The 24331-nt window shown below is 41.5% G+C and overlaps 1 protein-coding gene across 1 annotated transcript; it reads left to right on the forward strand.

The window, feature by feature from the left end:
• The first annotated feature begins 4703 nt into the window (after positions 1-4703).
• LOC129720076 (uncharacterized) lies at positions 4704-8880 on the forward strand. Its single transcript, XM_055671487.1, has 6 exons — positions 4704-4993; positions 5056-5387; positions 5730-7165; positions 7361-7843; positions 8071-8205; positions 8278-8880. The coding sequence occupies exons 1-6, from the start codon at positions 4704-4706 to the stop codon at positions 8878-8880; spliced, it is 3279 nt and encodes a 1092-aa protein (XP_055527462.1).
• Positions 8881-24331: the final 15451 nt, after the last annotated feature.

Consider the following 24331-nt stretch of genomic DNA (forward strand, 5'->3'; position numbering starts at 1 on the left):
AGATAATTATTACCGTAGTTTAATTTTCTGCAACATCGAGTTCGAAGTTTTGCTAATTTCTTCTCATATTCGAGAACACCGAATCTACCTTCCATTGCCTCATGTCTAAAACGTATTATTAAATAATTTAAGGGTCACTCATTCATAGATGCAACCTGTGATTGCACACGGGGACGCCAGACATGAAGTATATTTCAAACGCAAATTTATATTTTAATGATTTTTAAATTCACTTTCAAACGTAAATCAATTGAATAAAGATATTTAATTTAAAAAAAGCTGTTTTCACACATAGTAAATTTAGATTGCTAGGCTAGCTGGATAGCACAGCATGCTGTTGTTTGCCAAAATAAGACCAAGCTTAATCGTAGGGAAGAACCGGTAATCCGAAACGTTTGTTGCTACCGCGCTGCTGCTATGATATGTGACCAATAGGGAAATGATTTTTTCAAGCCGAAAGCAAATTCGGCAAACTAGCTGATACTGGCGCAAACTGCTACGCTACGGCTAACTAGGTATGTCGACCTTTTTAGGGAAAGCCAGCAAACGACCAATGAGAGGACGTTATTTTCATTTCAACAAGGCTTGACAATTTGCAATAGTGCAATAGTTCGCAGATTCAAACAACATTTTCCTGCATTTGGGCAGATGCGTGTATAATTTTTCAATTCAGCAAATAAAAATAATTATATTTGCTAAAGAAAAAGTTATAAATATTAGAGTTAGCATTAAAATTATTGAATAATTAATAATAATAAGTATACTGAACAAATAGGATTCGGCAACCGGAAAACACGAGTCTAGTCTAGTCTACACTAACACAGCCAGTACTTGAAAGGATCCTGGAAAATGATATCCACCATTTAAAAAAATGATTTCCATACATTTTTCTTGTCAACGGCCAGGCCTACTGTGTAGCGGATTCGGCTACAGGAAAACACGAGTGAGCAAAAAGAGATAGATTTCGAACCAATAGACGGCAATTGTGGGTGCACGAAGGGAAAAAAATGGGGCGAAACTATTCATTGTGAGTAGGAAAAATATACATTGCAACCAGAAATGATACAAATAACTTAATTTAACTAAACCTTTGTTTAAACTAATTTGAATATATTGTAATTCTAGTTTAAGCTGTGCTACAAAAAGAAATGCTGCGAAAATTTGACTTCAACGTTCTTATCCGAACAATCTCAAAAATAAATAAAGAAGAAAACTCGGTTCGGAATCCCTTCAAAACACCATGAGCGAGTCTGCAGAACAAGTTCTGGACCTCACGCAAACATCTTGCATAGCATGCGGCGAGATTCTGACATCCATTAAGAAGATGGTCGGGTGCGATGGCTGCCAATCATGTACCACAATCGTTGTGTGGGAATTATTGACGAGTCGAAGTTGGATAAAAGATAGTTCTGCACTTCTGAACCTTGCAGAGCACTTGCCTTAAAGTCTTGTAGTTACAATGCGGAAAAGTACAGTTGCATGGTTTTAAAGGGAATAAGCGTTCTATTTAAACAATTATACTGTACGCGGAGGAGCTCTAAGATAATTATTACCGTAGTTTAATTTTCTGCAACATCGAGTTCGAAGTTTTGCTAATTTCTTCTCATATTCGAGAACACCGAATCTACCTTCCATTGCCTCATGTCTAAAACGTATTATTAAATAATTTAAGGGTCACTCATTCATAGATGCAACCTGTGATTGCACACGGGGACGCCAGACATGAAGTATATTTCAAACGCAAATTTATATTTTAATGATTTTTAAATTCACTTTCAAACGTAAATCAATTGAATAAAGATATTTAATTTAAAAAAAGCTGTTTTCACACATAGTAAATTTAGATTGCTAGGCTAGCTGGATAACACAGCATGCTGTTGTTTGCCAAAATAAGACCAAGCTTAATCGTAGGGAAGAACCGGCAATCCGAAACGTTTGTTGCTACCGCGCTGCTGCTATGATATGTGACCAATAGGGAAATGATTTTTTCAAGCCGAAAGCAAATTCGGCAAACTAGCTGATACTGGCGCAAACTGCTACGCTACGGCTAACTAGGTATGTCGACCTTTTTAGGGAAAGCCAGCAAACGACCAATGAGAGGACGTTATTTTCATTTCAACAAGGCTTGACAATTTGCAATAGTGCAATAGTTCGCAGATTCAAACAACATTTTCCTGCATTTGGGCAGATGCGTGTATAATTTTTCAATCGATTGCTGCAAGAATGAAGGAAATCGGTTGAAAAACAACCGACCTATAAGCATTTGAAAAGGGACAAATTTCGTCCCAGTTTTTCAGTTTGCATCCCTGTGTGGTATGCTGAAGTAAAACGTAGTTCTACGTCAAAATATGCTGAAATGTTCTATAACTTTGGAAGGAAAAGTCCTGGAGGTGTGTGGTCTTCAACAAAAACGTGTGTTTTGTATGTCCAAATGCTTCTTTAGAACAACGTTTTCTTGTAAAATGTAGCTAACAAAAGTTAAGTGCAAAAAATTAACTTTTAAGTAACTTTTACAGAAAATACTCTGTTACTCTGTACCCGTTCGGTTCGTTCAGCAAAGGATTATATTTTTGCACGTTCTAAAACTTTGCCGAATTAATCATTCCTCTATCTCTTAACACAAAAAAGTTAGTATTTTGGATATATGAAAACCTACTGTAACATATGCTCGCCGTACTCTAATATGGGTGGATTGGGACAAATGAAACCTGAAGAAATTTATAGTACTTCAGCTTAACTTCAAGGAAAAGTATTGACATTATGATTCCACTTACCCCTTTTTAACCTATACGTTCTTGAAGTTAACGAAAATATAAGCTAAAATATGATATAACTTTGTAAGGAAAAGTCCTGGAGATATATGACCTTTGGCAAAAATGTGTGTTTTGTGTGCCCTAACAATTACTCTGAACAATACTTTCGTTTAAAATGCAACTAACAAAAGTTAAGTACAAAAACCTAACTTTTAAGTAAGTTCCATGTAATATACTTAATAGCTTTGTACTGAAAGAAGATAGGATTTTCATTTGTTCAACAAAGTTTCATATTTTTGAATCTTCTACAACTTTGCTGAACAAACTATTCTTCTATCTATTAACACAAAAAAGTAATTTTTTTATTTCTAGTATAGTAAACTTTTCATACTTTTTGACAATTTGCGATTATGCGGGTCATTCATACAAACAATTGCTCCGAAGACTTTTTTAAGCTAGGATGAAGGTAAAAGGCGCTATGGAATTAAGTTCCACTTTTTGCCTTATTGGACCATTGTGCGACGGTGTAAGCGCCGACGGCAAAATAGTTTGAACACTTCCAACTGGCAGCAGCTTGACAGCGGGGAGGAAGCAATAGAAACAACAAAAACAACAACAAAAAACAACAATTTAGTAAAGTGTTGATAGCCTTCAATACTTATCGGATTATATTTGCTAAAGAAAAAGTTATAAATATTAGAGTTAGCATTAAAATTATTGAATAATTAATAATAATAAGTATACTGAACAAATAGGATTCGGCAACCGGAAAACACGAGTCTAGTCTAGTCTACACTAACACAGCCAGTACTTGAAAGGATCCTGGAAAATGATATCCACCATTTAAAAAAATGATTTCCATACATTTTTCTTGTCAACGGCCAGGCCTACTGTGTAGCGTAATATAATACAATATAATTCTAAGATCGGGGAGGATTCGGCTACAGGAAAACACGAGTGAGCAAAAAGAGATAGATTTCGAACCAATAGACGGCAATTGTGGGTGCACGAAGGGAAAAAAATGGGGCGAAACTATTCATTGTGAGTAGGAAAAATATACATTGCAACCAGAAATGATACAAATAACTTAATTTAACTAAACCTTTGTTTAAACTAATTTGAATATATTGTAATTCTAGTTTAAGCTGTGCTACAAAAAGAAATGCTGCGAAAATTTGACTTCAACGTTCTTTTCCGAACAATCTCAAAAATAAATAAAGAAGAAAACTCGGTTCGAAAACCCTTCAAAACACCATGAGCGAGTCTGCAGAACAAGTTCTGGACCTCACGCAAACATCTTGCGTAGCATGCGGCGAGATTCCGACATCCATTAAGAAGATGGTCGGGTGCGATGGCTGCCAATCATGTACCACAATCGTTGTGTGGGAATTATTGACGAGTCGAAGTTGGATAAAAGCTAGTTCTGCACTTCTGAACCTTGCAGAGCACTTGCCTTAAAGTACAGGAAAGAGAAGAAGGGCAAGGGTAGTGGTAAGAAAAACCCCGAGCATTCCGGCGTCAAATCCGTCGAACAAAGGCTGAAGGAGATGGAGGAAGAACAAAAACGGCTGGAGAAGGAAATGGAAGCGGATGCGATGCTGAAGAGAAAAGAAAGGGAGGTAAAGCGAGCTTTGGAACAGAAGCGACTGCTACTCGAGCAAAAACTTCGTGAGGATGAGGAAGAAGAAGAATATGCTCTACAGGAACGCGTTCTACTTGAAAGAAGGTTGCAGGTTCAACGAATGAGAGAACGGCAGGAAGAATTCCTGGACGAAATGGCGAGTCTGGAAGACGAAATGGAGACACTGAAAGCTACTGGAAAAAATTCGATCTGATGGAAGGGGGTTCTGGCGAAAAACTGAAGGCACAAGTTTCGAAAAAGCAGAAAACACCGCTGCGCAAACCGAAAGCCCAAAAGTTGCCAAAGGGGAATCAAGACAAGCTTTGGAAATGGTCCGCGGTCAACTACTTTTGCCTAAATCCGTTTCAAAGGTCGTCGAGAAGCTACGTACTTTGTACGGTCGTCCGGAACTGCTTCTCCAATGTCAACTGGAAAGAGTTCGAAAGTTAGAGCCACCGAAGGTGGGAAAGCTAGCGAGTTTTGTTCCGTTCGGTATTGCGGTGGAGCAGCTTTGCGAGCACCTGGAAGCAACCGAATTGAAGCAGCTTCTCGTGAATCCGTTACTCATCCAGGACCTAGTGGACAAACTTCCCGACAACAACAAGCGCGATTGGGTACGGTACAAACGCGGCAAAAAGCGGGTGACATTACGAACCTTCACCAATTTTATTTCGATGATAGTATCGGAGGCCTGCGAAGCGAACGTTTCTATAGATTCAAGGCACCTAGCAAACCAGTCGCAGAATTTCGACCAGGAAAAGGAAATGCGAGAGAGAAAGGTGCAGTTTACAACCATGGCGAAGGTGCGAATGGAGCTGATAAGGAGGAGTGGGAGAAACGAAAACCGTGCAGGGCATGTGAGCGCACGGATCATCGGTTGCGATACTGCGAAGATTTCAAGAAGCTGGCGTATGCTGACCGGATGAAAATAGTTGATAGTTTCAGACTGTGTCAAGTATGCCTCAACGAACACGGAGCAGCTCCATGCAAGTTCAAGCTGCGGTGCAACATCGGCGAGTGCAGAGAAGCACATACAGTCGAATCCCTTTATAGCGACATCGCAAGAGACTGTCATTATAGCGAAATGTCGCAATAATACGAAGATACAAAGAAATATGTAGAAAAGAAGGTACCGTTAAGAATGTCGTTATGAACTTAGCAATGTCATTATAGGGAGATTCGTCTGTACTATTGTCGCAATAAAAAATGACAAGTATGAGTTTTGGTATGCTGTTATAGAGGATGGTCGTAATAGCGAAATGTCACAATAAAACGAAAAATTTTAGTATAAAACTGAGGGAACTTTGAGAATGTCGCTATAGCGAGATTTGTCGTTATAACAAATGTCGTTTTAGAGGGATTCAACTGTAATCCACTCCTACATTCGGTGCAGGGTTTAGTTAGTGCGCATAATCGGGCTGACAATGTGACGTTGTTTCGGATGATCCCTGTGAACCTTCACTGCGGCGAACGGTCGATTACAGTTCTGGCGTTCCTGGACGAAGGAGCGTCGGTGACTTTAGTGGAAAAAAGCTTGGTCGATCGGCTGGGAGCTGTCGGCGTCCCGGAGAAATTCACAATGAAATGGACGGCCGATATCGCGCGAGTGGAGGAAGAGTCCCGGCGATTAAACCTCTGGACATCGGCGATAGGAGCGAATGAAAAACTATTACTGAAAACAGTCCGTACGGTGAGCAAGTTGATGCTGCCCCAACAAAAGCTAAACGCAGAAGAACTGTCGCACGAACATGCCCACATGCGCGGACTCCCAATATCGTCGTACAACGGCCGGCCGGGAATGCTGATCGGGCTGAACAATATTCACACGTTCGCCCCAATCGAGACCAAAATCGGTTCAGTGGCGGATCCGATTGCAGTACGATGCAAACTCGGCTGGACAGTCTATGGTCCGAGACAAACAAACGCAGTCGAAACAAGCGAAGTTTTCCTAAATGTCCACCAAGAAGTTACCGACGAAAATCTTTACGATCTACTGAAGACTCACTACGCTTTGGAAGAATCGGTTGTTAGCGTGCCGCGAGAGTCCGCTGAAGACGAGAGGGCACGAGAAATTTTGGAACAAACCACAAAACGAATTGGTGACCGTTTCGAGACCGGACTCCGGTGGAACAAGGATGATCCACAGTTTCCTGACAGTTATCCGATGGCCCTAAAGAGGCTGCTGCAACTAGAAAAGAAGCTAGCGAAACACCCAGTGTTACGCCGAAACGTCTTCCGGCAAATCGAGGAATACCAGGAGAAAGGATACGCACACTTGGCAACGGCGGAAGAACTTTCAGAAACAGTACCCGGTAAAGTGTGGTATCTACCCTTAAACGTTGTCAGGAATCCCAAAAAGCCAGATAAGGTGCGTCTTATTTGGGATGCTGCTGCGTCCGTACAAGGAGTGTCCCTCAACTCCAAATTACTGAAGGGACCCGACATGCTCGTTCCGTTGATGTCCGTTGGCTTTCGAGAGCGTAGGATTGCCTTTGGCGGTGATGTACGCGAGATGTACCACCAGTTGAAAATGATCGCACGAGATAAGCGTTTTTTACGATTCCTTTTCCGTGAAAACCCTCATAATCCTCCAAAGGTCTATGTCATGGACGTTGCAACTTTCGAATCGACAAGTTCACCCTGCTCGGCCCAATTTGTGAAGAATCGCAACGCGGAAGAGTTCACCGGACAGTACCCAGAAGCAGCGGCAGCAATTATCCAACGCCATTATGTTGACGATTACTTCGACAGCGTCGATACCATCGAAGAGGCCATAAATAGAGCGAAGCAGGTGAGGTACGTACACCAACGCGGTGGGTTTGAGATTCGGAACTGGGTGTCCAACTCGCCAGAAGTACTGCAAAGTTTGGGCAAGCATACCCCAGCTTCAGAGATCCACTTTACCCGGGATAAATCAAAGCTACAAGAACGCGTGCTTGGTATAACGTGAAACCAGGTAGATGATGAATTTTCCTTTTCCACACAGCTTCGTAATAAGCTTCTACCATACCTAAGTGGAAACAAACGGCCTACTAAACGAAATGTTCTCAGCTGTGTGATGAGTTTCTTCGATACACTGGGTATGCTTTCTCCATTCACTGTCCACGGGAAGATAATCGTTCAACATTTGTGGCGAAGCTGTTGTGACTGGAATGAAGAGATCGGGAACGACTGTTGGGATTTATGGAAGCGGTGGACGGGTTCGCTGTCGGATGTAGAAAACATTCGTATTTCTCGGTGTTATCTCGGAAATTCTCTCTTCTCCAAGGTTGAATCAATCGAGTTGCATGTCTTCAACGATGCTAGCAAACATGCGTACGGATGTGTCGCCTTCTTGCGTGTCGTTGTTGAAGGACTGGCACGATGCAGTCTGGTCATGTCTCGGTCCAAGGTAGCCCCGCTGAAACGCCAATCAATCCCTCGGCTAGAACTGATGGCCGCCGTATTAGGAGCTCGTCTAAGCCAAACTGTATTGTCAACGCACTCTTTGAAAATCAAACGTTCGGTTTTCTGGTCAGATTCCAGAACCGTGTGTAGTTGGAACCCTGTTCAGATCAACACCAGTTTAAACAATTCGTTGCGTTCAGGGTTGGAGAAATCTTAAAGCTGACACGAGTGACAAATTGGCGGTGGATACCAACAAAACTCAACATAGCCGACATATTGACCAAATGGAATCGAATTCCATTTTTGCAGAGCGACAGTGAATGGTTCACCGGGCCATCATTCTTGTATCAGTCCGAAAATCAATGGCCAAGTTCCGACACGCAGATCGGAAACACTACTGCAGAAGCAAGAGGTGTAGTTCTGTTCCACGAGGTGGTCACCGCCGTCAGATGTTCCTGATGGACAACGTTGCTGAGAGGAACGGCATATGCCTTGCGTTTCATAAACAACTGCAAGCTCAAGAAGAAGGGTTTGCCGATCATCACGACAAAGGCGACCGAAAAACAACGGCTGCTGATCAATGCTCAGTATACTTCGGTGCTACAACCTCTTAGTCAGGAAGAGCACCAGAAGGCCGAAACCATTCTGTGGAAGCAAGCGCAATTCGACGGCTTCCCAGACGAAATGAGGGTGCTGAATAAAAACCTGGAACTGAAACCCGGACAGAAACCCGAAAAGATAATGAGATCCAGCAGCATTTACAAGTTAACACAAGGCATAGACTACTTGGGCCCCATCGAAGTGGTCGTCGGTCGGAAGAAGGTAAAAAGGTGGGTCGCAGTCTTCACCTGTCTAGCCATACGCGCGATTCACTTCGAGGTCGTCCATACGCTCACAACCCAGTCCTGTATGATGGCCATCCGGAGGTTCAGTAAGGCGCACGGGGTACCGACGGAGATCTTTTCTGACAATGCCACATGCTTCCGAGGTTCCGCCAACGAGATGCATCGAATCCACAACGAAGGTGCAGAAGCTCTTAACAGTGCAACGACAGCGTGGCATTTTAATCCGCCAGCAACGCCGGCCATGGGCGGAATATGGGAGCGGATGGTACGGTAGGCTAAGGAGAGCATGAAAGCGTTGGACGACGGACGATCCCTCACGGATGAAGTGCTACTGACAGTCTTAGCGGAGACGAAAGACATGATTAACTCTCGACCGTTGACGTACATGCCTCAAGAGTCAGCCAATGGAGAGGCGATTACCCCGAACCATTTTCTCAGGGGAACAGTAACGGTAGCTGATCTGAGAGTAGATCGTTCCGTCAATGCAGCCGAAGCCCTGCAAGACGCCTACAAGCGGTCCCAGGACATGGCCAACAACGCTTGGGAAAGGTGGACCAAGGAATATTTGCCAACCATCAATAAGCGAACCAAGTGGTTCGAAGACCAGAGGCCATTGAAGGTGAACGATCTCGTGTTCATCGTAGACGGGAAAAACCGGAAGTGCTGGACCAGAGGCATCGTCGAACAAGTGTTCCAGGGAGCGGACGGCCGAGTCCGGCAAGCGAACATTCGAACATCTGGCGAAGTTTTTCGTCGTGCTGTAGCCAACTTAGCGGTACTCGAGGTAGGTGACAGTAAATCCGGGACTTCCAGAGAACCTACCGGATGTTACAGGCTGAGGCATGTTGAGACCACTGTGCAGCCCGACGTTATAAGCGCCGACGGCAAAATAGTTTTAACCCTTCCAACTGGCAGCAGCTTGACAGCGGGAAGGAAGCAATAAAAAACAACAAAACCAACAACAAAAACCTAAATAAATCCACCTAGCGGTCAGACCCAGCCTTTCTCATTCAAACTTTTATATGTAAAAATAGATTTACACGAACGCTTCAATCTACAGACACAACTCACGGTTTCTGGAAAACAGCATAAAAATGGCCGATTTCCACCCAATATAATAATATCCGGATCTAGAATGATACACAGGAGCTTAAATCGACCACAGATACCATTTTAAATTCTAAGATGGCGACTTCCGGTATTGGGTGTTATTCGATCATTTTCGGCTGTTTCCCAGGAACATGTGCTTTTGGAAGAGGGAGGGGCGTCAAACCATTATGGACATGTTTGTTACCTCTGGAAGCATTCAGAAATTATCTTAAATACAATTTTGAAATACAAGATGGCGACTTCCGGTTTGTGAAAAACAGCCTAAAATAACCAAATACCATCCAATATGAGTATCTCTGGAACCAGAATGATGCAATGAGCTAAAAATTGACCTCAGGCACCATTTTGAATTGCTAAATGGCAACTCCTACGAAACAGTCGAAAATGACCGAATAATAATCAATATGGATATTTCCGTAATCGAGATGTTGCATAGAAACCAAAAATTGACGCTGGACACCATTTTGAATTTAAAGACGACCACTTTTAGTTTCTGGAAAACAACCAAAATAAATAAATACCTCCCAATATTGGTATTTCCGGTGTCAGATTGATGCCAGAAATTTGCTGAAAATGACCGAATACCACCCAATATGAATGTATTCAGAATTAAGGCGATGTTCAGAAGCCAAAAGTCGAGGATGTTGTCATTTAGATAAAACCAATCATTTCAAACGATTTGTTATTCGACTTTGACCATATCCTATGGCCGATTCGTATGACATTTGCAGACTTTAAAAACATCGCAAGGAATCAATGAATTTGGAACGTTCAAATAGTACGATACCACATTTCAATTATGTTGAGGCCACATATATCGATCAAAGCAGGTATAGTTTTAAATAGTCCTCGAATTTCTTTTCTTTCCATAACTTGTGAGCCACACATCAAATTGTTATGAAGTTTGTTATTTGTAAGTTTGAGAGATGACTCGTTCGTATGACAATAGTTATGTTCAAATAAGTCATGTAATCTTTGAGATAATATTCTTTCGTTGTTTTAACAATTTAATACATAACGGTTGCATAAGTTCGATTGTAATCAAATGAAATGGGAACGTATAGGGCAACTAAACTTTGAAACCACACGCTCAATCATAATTCGTCAGTTATTCCTTAACTAGTCCGCTCATCTGATAATAATATTGATCAAATCGGTTTGTAGTTTCTGAGATAATGAAGCTTCGTGATTTTCACATTTCGGTACATTACAGACGAAGTTACAGTTCGATTACAGTAAAATTCAATAGGGTGTTATGAGGCAGCTAGACTTATTATTTGACACTAACTTTGTGGAAATCGGATCAGCCATCTCTGAGAAAAGTGAGTGAGTCCAAGTAGTCTTCGGAATATGTTCCTTTTCATGGCTAGATTTCACATTTTTAAACATAACAGGCAAAGTAATGGTCAGATTGCAAAAAAAAATCAATAGGGTCTTATGGGGCAACTAGACCTTCCATCTGATACTGATTTTATGAAATGATTTTTACAAAACGTACATTACCTCTAAACTAAAAATCCGATTACAATAAAGTTGAATAGGGTCTAATGGGACAACAGGACCTTTCATTTGCAATTAATGTCATGAAAATCGGTCCAGCCATCTCTGAGAAAAGTGAGTGAGAATAAAAATCTGCACATACAGAAAATGCTCAGCTCGTCGAGTGATATATGCCATTTGGCCCTTTGGAGCACTTTTATACTTTCGGTTTTGCAAGTGATTGCTATACCTTTCTAGGAGAAAGGCAAAAACATCAATTTAGTAAAGTGTGGATAGCCTTTAATACTTTATCGGATTATATTTGCTAAAGAAAAAGTTATAAATATTAGAGTTAGCATTGAAATTATTTCGGTGAAAGGAAAATAAAAGAATTAAAATTATTGGAAACAGGGTGATTCTGGTTAAAACTATTTAGCATTCGAACTAGCATCTGTCTCATCCGCGGCACCTGTGAAATAACCTAGAAAAAGGAAGAGATTAATGTAATAAATAAAAAAATTAATCGTGAGTTATTTAAAAAATAGTAGAATAATTAATAATAATAAGTATACTGAACAAATAAAATGGGCGCATTCGTTGTTTTGCTTTCGTCTCGATTAGACGCAAATTGTTCATCTCCGTTTGAGTTCGCAAAATAACAATACACGAGTTATCGTACGGGTGTTTTTTTGTCGATTAGTTCTTGTGCTGCGCGATAACAATAGCCGGCAGTTTATCGGCAGAAACATCTTCTGCACACTGGTAGGGGCAGGCTACCCCGCCAGTGATCTGATACGCAGCTGATATATCAGCAAGAATAATTCTCCCGCACCGCTGTTACCCCGCTAACAGCACGGACCACCATACGATCGAGCGAGTGGAAGTCAACTACAAGTGGCATCTACAAGGTCGCGTGTAGGATACGGCCACTGTGTCACAACACGAAGCTGGATCGTCATTGTTTGTTCTGCGGAGACGCTCGATCAATCCTACTATCAGCCGTGAGGTCGTGACTTAGACGTTCGGTGAAGTATTCACTTTAGAATTTTTATCATTATTATTAATAGTATTATTATTATTGTTATTATTATTATTATTAATATTATTATTATTATTATTATTATTATTATTATTATTATTATTATTATTATTATTATTATTATTATTACTATTGTTATCAGTATTAGTATTACTGCCTTTTTTTTATTTTGATCCATTGTAGTTTGAAAAATTGTTTTTAAAATTTAATAGCAACTACTTGACCCCCCCCCCCCACATTCGAATATTTATCGTTTGTGTGCGGTAGAGCGTAACGCTCCCGCAAAATGGACGACATGCAGGTGCAACTATTCCTGGATGTGGAAACAAATGGGGAAGAGATTGAGATCTCCCCCATCAATTCCCCTCTACCTTCCCCGCTACCTAGCCCCATACCAAGGGTACCGGCAACACGGGTGAAAGCTTACCCAGATGCTCCGAAAGGTCCGTTCGTAGTTTACTTCAGGCCCATAAAGAAGCCTCTAAATATTATTCAAATCGGCAAGGACCTGGCAAAACAGTTTTCGGACGTAACCGAAATTACAAAGGTTAGACCGAACAAACTGCGAGTTGTTGTGAGTAGCTTGAAGCGAGCAAACGCAATTGCTAGCTACGAGCTCTTCACGAGAGAGTACCGCGTGTACATCCCTGCCAAGGACGTGGAGATCGACGGTGTGGTTACCGAAGGAAGCCTCACGGTCGATGACATTTTGCGTCACGGGGTTGGCTGCTTCAAGAACCCCCTGATTCAAGATGTAAAGATACTGGATGTCAAGCAATTGCATTCAGTATCCATTGAAGAAGGGAAGAAGAAATTCTTCCCTTCGGATTCCTTCCGTGTAACATTCGCCGGATCCGCACTGCCGAACTACATCTCTTTGGACAGGGTTCGTTTGCCTGTACGCCTGTTCGTACCGCAGGTCATGCATTGCCAAAACTGCAAGCAGTTCGGTCATACAGCCACCTACTGCTGCAACAAGGCACGCTGCAGCAAGTGCGGAGGCAATCATGCTGAGACCGCTTGCAGTGAGGATACTGAAAAGTGTCTTTACTGCGAGGGAACTCGGCATGACCTTTCGGCGTGTCCCGCGTACAAACAGCGCGAGGAAAAAATTAAGCGTTCCCTCAAGGAACGATCAAAGCGCTCTTTCGCAGAAATGCTGAAGAGTGCTGAGCCACCCTCGACAGGAAACATCTTTTCCTTTTTGCCAACCGATGAGGGTACATCTGACGATCCCGTCGAAGGGTGTTCTTATGCCATGCCAGAAGGATCTAGGAAGAGGAGAATGATCAACTCTCCTAATCTTTCTCGCAAAGGTCGCAAGATAACCCCTAGCGGAACGACCAATAAACCAACACAAAAAGGAAGCGGTGAAGAAAAACCGAAGCAAGTACTTCCCGGTTTTAATTTTAAATCAAACCAGGAGTACCCACCGCTTCCTGGGGCACCAAAAACCCCTCGTACACCCATTTCTCGATCAGAAGATAAAAAAGAAACAGGGTTCATAAAATTTTCTGATATTGTGGACTGGATATTTAAAACATTCAACATACCAGATCCCCTACAAAATATTCTTCTTGCCCTTCTTCCTACAGTGAAAACCTTTTTGAAGCAACTAGCAGCAACTTGGCCCCTCATTTCAGCTATCATATCTTTCGATGACTAATACGGTGAAAGAGGTTAGGAATTTTATCACTGTATTACAGTGGAATTGCAGAAGTATCATCCCCAAATTCGATCTATTTTCTCATTTAATAAATACATACAATTGTGACGCATTTGCGCTCTGTGAAACCTTTCTCAATTCAAACGATCAACTCAATTTCCACGATTTTAACATTATTCGTCGAGATCGAGACTCACACGGTGGAGGGGTACTTTTAGGGATTAAAAAGTGCTATTCCTTCTTCCGAATCGACCTCCCCTCGATCTCGCATATTGAAGTCGTTGCCATTCAAACGAATATGAATGGAAAAGACCTATGCCTTGTTTCGTTATATATCCCTCCATCCGCGCGGATTGAACAGAGGCATCTCACTGATATAGCAGAGTTGCTTGCGGCGCCTTTTTTGATATTGGGAGATTTTAATTCTCACTGTTCGCTATGGGGGTCGCTGTACGACGACAACCGATCTTCTTTAATCTGTAACTTGATCGACGACTTCAATATGACAGTTTTGAATACTGGGGAAGCGACACGCGTACCTAATCCTCCAGCACGTGAAAGCGTGCTTGACCTATCCCTCTGCTCGACATCACTAGCGTTAGATTGCCAGTGGAAAGTAATCAACGATCCCCACGGTAGTGATCATCTTCCAATCGTTATATCAATTGCTAATGGTTCAACTCCCCCGAACCCAATCAATATTTCCTACGACCTTACACGTAATATTGATTGGAAGTGTTATGAGTCTATTATAGCGCAATCTATCGAGACTCACGAGGAACTTCCTCCGGAGGAAGAATACGCGTTCTTAGCTGGCTTGATAATCAACGCCGCGACTCAAGCTCAGACGAAACCGATACCCGGGGTAACGATTAGACAGCGCCCTCCCAACAAATGGTGGGACAAAAAGTGCTCTGAGCTGTACGCGCGAAGGTCCGCGGCGTATAAGGACTACCGGGAGTACGGCACTGTCAACCTGCTTCGAAAGTACGAGGCACTGGGCAGGCAGATGAAGAGCTTAGTAAAGGCGAAAAAACGCGGGTACTGGCGGCGGTTCGTAAACGCGTTGTCGAGGGAAACAGCGATGAGCACTCTTTGGGATACCGCCAGGCGCATGCGGAACCGTGACGTTTCGAATGAAAGCGAGGAGTATTCAGATCGCTGGATACTCGAGTTTGCCAAAAAGGTCTGTCCGGACTCTGTACCGGAACAGAAAACCTTTCGCGACGCGTTATTAGTAACTACGGAAGAGCCTCCATTTTCGATGTTGGAATTTTCAATGGCTCTCCTGTCGTGCAACAATAAGGCTCCAGGGTTAGATAGAATAAAATTCAACCTGTTGAAGAATCTACCCGACACTGCAAAAAGACGCTTGTTGAATTTGTTCAACAAGTTTCTTGAGCTAAATATTGTTCCGCATGACTGGAGGGAGGTAAAAGTCTTTGCTATTGGGAAACCCGGGAAACCTGCCTCTGATCACAATTCATATAGGCCGATTGCGATGCTCTCTTGCCTCCGGAAATTAATGGAGAAAATGATCCTCTTACGGTTAGACAAGTGGGTCGAAACAAACGGTTTACTTTCAGATACTCAATTTGGCTTTCGCCGGGGCAAAGGGACAAACGATTGCCTAGCGTTGCTTTCTACTGAAATTCAACTAGCCTTTGCTCGAAAAGAGCAAATGGCTTCTGCGTTCTTGGATATTAAGGGGGCTTTTGACTCTGTCTCTGTAGAAGTTTTAAGCGCGAAACTTCATTCGCAGGGACTTTCACCAAATTTGAATAACTTTTTGCTCAATTTGTTGTCAGAAAAGCATATGTATTTCTCACATGGCGATTCGACAACTTCCCGAATTAGTTACATGGGCCTTCCCCAGGGCTCATGTTTAAGTCCTCTCTTATATAATTTTTACGTCAATGACATCGATGAATGTCTTGCAAATTCATGCACGCTAAGGCAACTTGCAGACGATAGCGTTGTATCCATTACTGGTAGCGAGGCTAGCGATCTGCAAGGACCATTGCAAGATACCTTAGACAATTTGTCTGAATGGGCTCTTAAGCTGGGTATCGAATTCTCTCCGGAGAAAACTGAGCTGGTCGTTTTTTTCTAGGAAGCATAACCCAGCTCAGCTGCAGCTCCTACTAATGGGTAAAACGATCTCTCAGGTTTTAGTCGCTAAATATCTCGGGGTCTGGTTCGACTCTAAATGCACCTGGGCTTGTCATATTAGGTATCTGACACAAAAATGCCAACAGAGGATTAATTTTCTTCGTACGATTACCGGAACTTGGTGGGGTGCTCACCCAGGAGACCTTCTAAGGTCATACCAAACAACGATATTGTCAGTTCTTGAGTACGGCTGTTTCTGCTTTCGCTCCGCCGCGAACACACACATTATAAAATTAGAGAGAATACAATATCGTTGTTTGCGTATTGCCTTGGGTTGCATGCAGTCGACCCATACGATGAGTCTTGAAGTGTTAGCGGGTGTTCTTCCGTTGAAACATCGTTTTTGGAATCTCTCTTACCGGTTGCTAATTCGATGCACAGTTATGAACCCATTAGAAATTGAAAATTTCGAGAGGTTGGTCGACCTTCAATCTCAATCCAGATTTATGACTTTATATTTTGACTATATGGCTCAAGATATTAATCCTTCTTCATACGATTCCTCCAATGTCGCACTTTTAGATACTTCTAATAATGCTATATTCTTCGACACCACCATGAAACAAGACATTTCTGGTATCCCGGATCAATTGCGACCCCAAGAGATCCCTAAGATTTTTTCCAATAAGTTTAACTGGCTTCGGTGTTTTCCACGAAAATTTTACCGCCTCCTACAAACTCGATGCTCCTGCTTCCGTGTACGCCGCAGAACTTGCTGCTATTCAGTACTCTCTTGGAATCATCGAAACCCTTCCCATAGACCACTACTTCATCTTCACAGATAGTCTCAGTGCCATTGAGGCTCTGCGATCGATGAAGCCTGTGAAGCACACCCCGTATTTCCTGGGGAAAATACGGTGGTTTTTAAGTGCTTTAACAGATAAAAGTTACCGGGTTACCTTAGCGTGGGTCCCTTCTCATTGTTCCATTCCGGGCAATGAAAAGGCTGACTCTTTAGCTAAGGTGGGTGCTATTGATGGCGATATTTATGAAAGACCAATTGCTTATGATGAATTTTATAGCATTTTGCGTCAGAGAACACTCAACAGTTGGCAATCATCATGGAACTCAGATGAACTGGGACGGTGGCTACATTCCATTTTTCCTAAGGTATCGACAAAAGCATGGTTCAAGGGGTTGGATGTAGGTCGGGACTTCATTCGCGTGATGTCCAGACTTATGTCCAATCACTACACGTTAAACACGCATCTCTTTCGTATAGGGCTTGTAGACAGTAATCACTGCGTTTGTGGCGATGGCTACCATGACATCGAGCATGTTGTTTGGTCGTGTGCCGAATTCTGTGATGTTAGGTCTGAGCTTATAGATTCCCTCCGGGCCCGAGGAAAACAACCGAACGTACCCGTTAGAGACATTCTGGGAAGCGGTGATCTCCAGTACATGACACAACTGTACTGTTATTTGAAAAAGACTGACATTAAAATTTAATATTCTTTTGTCTATTTGTCAGAATACCCGTATGCGACGCTGGAGACACGAACACGAAGAGCCTAAATCTATGTTTAAAAAAACAAAAAATCACAGGAAGGTTGTGTGCAAAGCCACGACCGCAAGGTTGAAGTAGAATACTTTTACAAGAAAGATAACCCGGCTGCTTGCGTGTCAGTCATTTTTTCTAGTAAATAAATGTTGACCGCTCATTGGCAGTATTGAAAATTCTGTGCAAACGAAGTTGAAGTACTACTCAATTTCAGTTTGCACATATAAATACGACCTCACTGAACAGGAAAAGTACAAACTCTTTGCGGCGCAAACAAGTTTCAACAGTCAGAGTATATGTACATGTGAATTCAAATTAAGATAATTAACTTTTGGTTAAAGCTCAGAACAAGAAAATATTAAATCTTCAATTCATTTGTTTGGTTGTCCTAAAAATGGTTCGATTTCTCCTACCTCTAGTAGAAGGCCCTTCTCCAGCGTCCCAACCAGAGGTTGGACACGTGTTACCTCTGGCTGCTTTTAAATTGACCTCCATACTGGTACTTGGTTTCTTCGATGCACTTCCACCATGCTGGTCCTTCGCGCGTTTCCGAGCATCACGCTTGTATTTGGCGTTCATATATTTAGACATAGCACTGAATACACTTCCGATGGATTTCTCAATAAATGCAATAAATGCACTCGTAGTCTCTTACCCGAGAATAATAAAACACTTCCAAGAAATGTTGCACTTACTAGTAAAAAGACAATTTCCACGTATTGTAACGTGCTGGAGCACGAAATCTATGTCTGTGATAGGGAACCTTCACGTGCACGAGGCATGACTGGAGAAACGCGTTTAATAATGCGGTAAAATTTTTAATGTCTTTTTGTGCAAATTATTGTACTCAGACAAAAACCTGTTTTGAATTGGATGAATTTTTAGTGAATAAACGTTAACCGTTTGTTATTCAAAGTTGGTCATGCTGATCGCAGCCTTTGCGCTGCCTCTACAGTGGGGAGTTTACTAAATAAAGTAAAAATTGAGCAACTACAACAGCACTTGATTGCATCCCGCACAGAATGTCTGCTTGTGTTGATGTCAGAAAATTATTAACCTTCAATTATTTTTTTATTTGCCTTGAAAAAAGCATTTTGCGGTTCAAATTCGGTTGCTAATTACAACCTTTGAGCTGCCCTAACATTGGGGGAATTAAGATACACGGACAACATGCATTGTGGAAGCTATTTCACATTCAGTAAATTAGACGGGTGCGACAAATTTGAATTGCTAGGATGCAACACAGAATACTTGCTTGCGTTGACAAAAATTATTAACTTTCAATGACTTGTTTATTTGCCTTCAAAAAGGCATTTTGATTTCCAAAATTGGATTTCCTGATGGCAATCTTCATGCTGTCCCAACACGGGGGGAATAATGGCTGTCTGGCGACACACGCTGAGAAAAACCGCGCTGCTCCTGAGACGTGGTGACCAACCACAGGGCTAGTGCTGCTGCCAAGGAAGGACGACTGCTGTTGTTGCTGTCTAGAACTATTATGAGCGGCTCCGGCTGAAACAGGCTCTTATATAGGGATGAAAATAGGAATGAATTATTTTTCGTAGGTGGTGGAATGACATAACTTGAAAAATATGTGTGACTTCATTCCGGCTCAGAGCGATCATTTGATAAGCTCCACCTTTTTTTTCAGTTTCTAAAGTTTTTCCTCAGTTTCGTAGCACGGATGCACAAAAATGATTTCTTGTCGAGACGGACCGATAGCACTCTCATTGAAGCAACAAAATAACATGTTTTGTGTCGTGTTGTGCAGCTTCGTTGAAGAAAATGTTCCCGTCCCCGTGTCGCATGTAAGCAGATTATTGCGTTCAGTAGACAGTAGATAGTGTATCCAGCGAATAAACACCGATGGTGCTCTCACACACGCAACGGTTTTAACCCGTATCTTATTGCGGTTTGTAACATCAAGCGATTTCGTTTGCTCGCTGTTGCGTGTTGCATCATGTTGCAACTTGGCAGCTGGGAGACGACGAAATTCTGTTTATGCTGATTGATTGAATCGACTTCATATTAGCTCTGCATAGTCGAACTAACTGCTTTTGTGAATGCGTTCTAACAGGGCAATTTATTATTCAAGGTCGGTTATGCTGACCGCAGCCTTTGCGCTGCCCCTACAGTGGGGAGTTTACTGAATAAAGTAAAAATTAGACAACTACAACAGAATTTGATTGCATCCCGCACAAAATGTCTGCTTGTGTTGATGCCAGAAAATTATTAACCTTCAATTATTTTTTTATTTGCCTTGAAAAAAGCATGTTGCAGTTCAAAATCGGTTGCTAATTACAACCTTTGAGCTGCCCTAACATTGGTGGAATTAAGATACACGGACAACATGCACTGTGGAAGCTATTTCACATTCAGTAAATTAGACGGGCGCGACACATTTGAATTGCTAGGATGCAACACAGAATACTTGCTTGCGTTGACAAAAATTATTAACTTTCAATGACTTGTTTATTTGCCTTAAAAAAGGCATTTTGATTTCCGAAATTGGATTTCCTGATGGCAATCTTCATGCTGCCCCAACACGGGGGGAATAATGGCTGTCTGGCGACACACGCTGAGAAAAACCGCGCCGCTCCTGAGACGTGGTGACCAACCACAGGGCTAGTGCTGCTGCTAAGGAAGGACGACTGTTATGTTATGACTATTATGAGCGGCTCCGGCTGAAACAGGCTCTTATATAGGCTAAATAGCATGTTTTCAATTGCAAGGTATATAATCCTGTCGACCGTGCTTGGGAAGCAAGCATATAACGACCAATCAGAGGTCGAATTTTTCGTTTTGACAAGGCTTGACTATTTTCAATAGTACAATAGTGTGAATAATAAAATTTCAATTATCTTATTTTGGGAAGAATTTTAGAAGATTTTCCGATCTATTGCTGCAAGAACGAAGGAAATCCATCGAATACTAACCGATTTATCAGCATTTGAAATTGGACATATTTTTCACTTTTTTCGGTTTTAGATTTTCATTTCACATCCCTATGTAGCCGAACTTCCTGAGAGAAGTATTCTACTTCAAAAGTACACCAGTCGAAACACAAATAGATCGTATATCTTAATTAGTTTTAAGCAAGAATTGTATTTCCCTCCTCTCACCTTGAATCCCCACTAGCTCGTAGTCGGCCGCGAGAATAAATAAAAGGCCTCCCTCTTTTCCCTGCTAACGTAGAATTAATACGAATTGTACTTGGCTCAGTAAAACAGAAAATGTATCGTGCCGTGTCAAATAAACTAATTTTAAACCGCAGTGAGGTTAATAACTTAAATTTTTTTGAAAAAGCACATGCTTTATATAACGTGTGTGTAAAATGGAAAGCTTATAGGAAGTTTGGCGGAGGTGAAAAACATATCACTCAATGCCGTATTTGCCAACGTTATGGCCATGGTTCAAAGTTCTGTAACATGGACCAAAAATGCCTGATTTGTGGAGACTCTTCTCACAAAAAGGACACATGTCCTGTGAAAGAGAGTAAAAATTTTCGCTGTGCGAATTGTAACGGCAACCATATGTCAAATTTTTATCGATGCCCAGTCCGTTTAGCAATTGTTAAGGCAAGGCAAAGTAAACAAAATTCAATTTCCCAATTAAAACAAGCTTCAAAACAAAATTCTTTAAGCGTACCAGTGACGCATAGTTTACCTACTCCTTTGCATACCCGTTTAACATATGCACAGGTTACAGGTAGTTCGAACATTCTACCGCCTAATGTTGGTAGTTCGAAAATGACCGTTAATATGGGTAAGCAAAACACGCTAGAAAATAATCGTGCACCCCAGCTAATATTACTACCGAAAATAATTTTTCTAATGTCAACTGCCTGGGGCCTATTACGGCAGGTAAACTTTCTTTTCTGCAACAGGCAATGTTCGATCTCATGAACGCCATGTTGCAGGCAAAATCAATGTTTGAAGCCATTCAAATAAGTACCAATTTTACAATTGAAATTGTTTCTAGTTTAAAATTTAGCAATGATTTTAAATAAACCGATCAAAATTTTAAATTGGAATGCTTGCTCATTGAAGGCCAATGAGAATGAGCTTTTTAATTATACTGAAACATTTTTGAAACCTAACATGAAATTAAAATATGATCCCAATTACGTGGTTCATTGATATGATAGGATTTAGGGTTCCGGCGGTGGAGTTGCAATTGTTATTCATCGCCGAATCAAACATCGTGCTCTTCCCCATCTTGAGACGAAAGTTATTGAAACTTTGGGAATTGAAGTTCAAACTGAACTTGGGATTTTATTTATTGCCGCAGCATATTTACCATTTCAATGCACACGCGAGCACAAAAATTATTTTAAAGGTGATTTACAAAAACTCACCAGAAATCGTTCGAAATTTTTTATAATCGGCGATTTTAACGCTAAACATGATCATGGAATAATTCTCAAAGTAATTCCAATGGCAAAATTTTATTCATTGATTGTTCTTCAGGATACTATTCTATTTTGTCTCCGAATAGTCCTACATGCTTTTTTTTCTGTAAGAAACCCTTCAGCAATTGATTTGGTGCTAACAGATCAAAGTCATGTATGCAAGGGTGTGCGAAACTGGCTTTTCTGGTGTCGAAACGAAACGAAACGAAATTAACCCTTAATTTCGGTTTCGCCAAATTAGTCGAAACGAAATCAGAATGGATTTCGAGTTCTCGAGACGAAACGAAATTGGTCTCTAAATTTCGCGAAATTTCGAAAAATAAAATAAATGTTTCTGAAACATAGCATTACAATGATTCGAATCGCAAGGTGCTTACCTGGTCGACGAAGAGTAACGTAGGTATTCAGATATCGAAAAACCGACAATGACGAGAATATCAAAAATGGTAAAAACTAAAATCTTGAAGCATATATCCAATTATATAGAGAAAATTGCAGGTAATTGTAGCGCGATAGATACAAATGATATAAAGTTCACACTTGAAATGGCTTTGTAAATAATAATTTAATAAACTTCTGAACTGATTCTTTTGGTTTGAATGATACTATGTTTATAATAATAATCCTTCTTTCATAGCACTTTCATCATTCAAAATCCAAATTTTGTCCTAGAGCTCAAACTGGAAAACATGAGAGATGGTAAATAGGTTTTCAACCATTCCTGATAGTTTTAGTGTCCCTAGCAAAGATAACTTGTGATATTCGTAAATGTAAACGCAACGAGTCTCTGGTATAGAATGATTTATTTCTCTCTCAGACGTGTGTCTGTGTCTCAGTATTGAGTGAAGAACCAAGGTATATACTATGTGTAGGTGATAGTGAATACACATCTAATAATATTTCGTAACTTACGTCACATCTCCCCTTTTGAGCGGATTAGTAATATTCGAAATTGCAATCGCGTTTACTGCGAACTACTCGTCCACTCCTGGTGCGTATGGGATCAGCCGGTGATGATCCGCTGGACTCATTGGGCGGATGGTCTTCTTCAGTAGGCTGGAACACTGTTGATTCTTCGTCGTCATCAGGATCGTTAAAGACTTCAGGCAACAACTGGTACGACGGTTTTCCACGATGCTGATCGTCTACGTTGGTCCTTGATATCTTCTTGGGTTTGATATCTCTTGCATTTCTGCGAAAAACTCGGTTATCTGCCGTTCTTACTAAGTACGATCTTGGCTGCTCAAGTTTCTGAACTATCCTTCCTTCCTCCCAAGTGCGCGATTTGGTGTCCTGGATCACGACCCTTTGATCTTGCATATATTCCGGCGCCTTAAATGCTCCTCTATCTGCATACTCTTTTTGCTGATATCGTCTTTGATTCAACGCCTCCGTCACCTGGTTTATCACTTGCGGTTTGAGTACATCTTCTGATACTGGAATTGTAGAACGAAGGATACGGCTCATTAATCGGTGATTTGCTGATTGTAATTCACCGTCTCTTGGTGTATTCCTCAAGGACAGTAAAGCCAACTGAATATCTGACCCGTCTTCCGTACAGCTTTTTAGCAAGTTCTTGGCAGTTTGTACAAACCTTTCCGCAAAACCATTGCTTCTGGGGAAATGAGGGCTAGACGTTACGTGATCAAACTCCCACTCTTTGGCAAAGTTTGCAAATCCAAAGTGAAACAGGTCTGAAGAAACTATTTGGAACGGTAACGTAGGAACTTGGTTGTTGATTAGCTCATGTTTAACATTTGATTTTTGGTACTTCTGGCAGACGGCACAGCTCTCCACCATTCTAGTAATTTCTGCCGACATTCCAACCCAAAAAAGCGTTTGTTTCGCACGGCGTATGCATCCTTGAATCCCGGTATGTCCTACGTGAACTGCTTCGAGCATTTTTCGTCTTAGACTGTTCGGTATTAGAACTTGGTGTGATCTAAAAACCAGTCCTTCGTAAACTGCCAATTCGTCTCGGAAGGACCAATACTTCCGAAGTGTATCAGGAAGCAATCGCTTTTCCGCGGGCCAACCGTCCATGATAACTTCTGCCAGTTTAGCCATTTCTAAATCCCTTGAGCTCTCCAAGACAATCTCTTGTCTGGCTGATTTCGACATTTGTAGGACAATGTGTACTTCTAATTCATCTGACTTTTTTTTTGAAACCGAGTTTTAAACATCCCTGCTAAGTATATCTGGAAGAGGAATCTCTGCCCCTTTTTTGTATTTAATAATAGGGCCATATTGCGTGACATCGAGTAGAATCCGTTTCAACCGAGGTGGAGCTCTGTCTAGGGATTTTTTGAAGATCGATTCCAGGGGTTTGTGGTCGGTTTCGTTCTCC

Source organism: Wyeomyia smithii, chromosome 2 (genome assembly GCF_029784165.1).
Source record: "Wyeomyia smithii strain HCP4-BCI-WySm-NY-G18 chromosome 2, ASM2978416v1, whole genome shotgun sequence".
NCBI lineage: Eukaryota > Metazoa > Arthropoda > Insecta > Diptera > Culicidae > Wyeomyia > Wyeomyia smithii.

Coding starts and splice junctions, on each gene's coding strand:
- LOC129720076 (XM_055671487.1), top strand. CDS start 4,704: ATGGTCCGCGGTCAACTACTTTTGCCTAAATCCGTTTCAAAGGTCGTC. Junction 4,994..5,055: donor AACAAGCGCGATTGGGTACG/GTACAAACGCGG, acceptor TTTCGATGATAG/TATCGGAGGCCTGCGAAGCG. Junction 8,206..8,277: donor TCCACGAGGTGGTCACCGCC/GTCAGATGTTCC, acceptor AACAACTGCAAG/CTCAAGAAGAAGGGTTTGCC.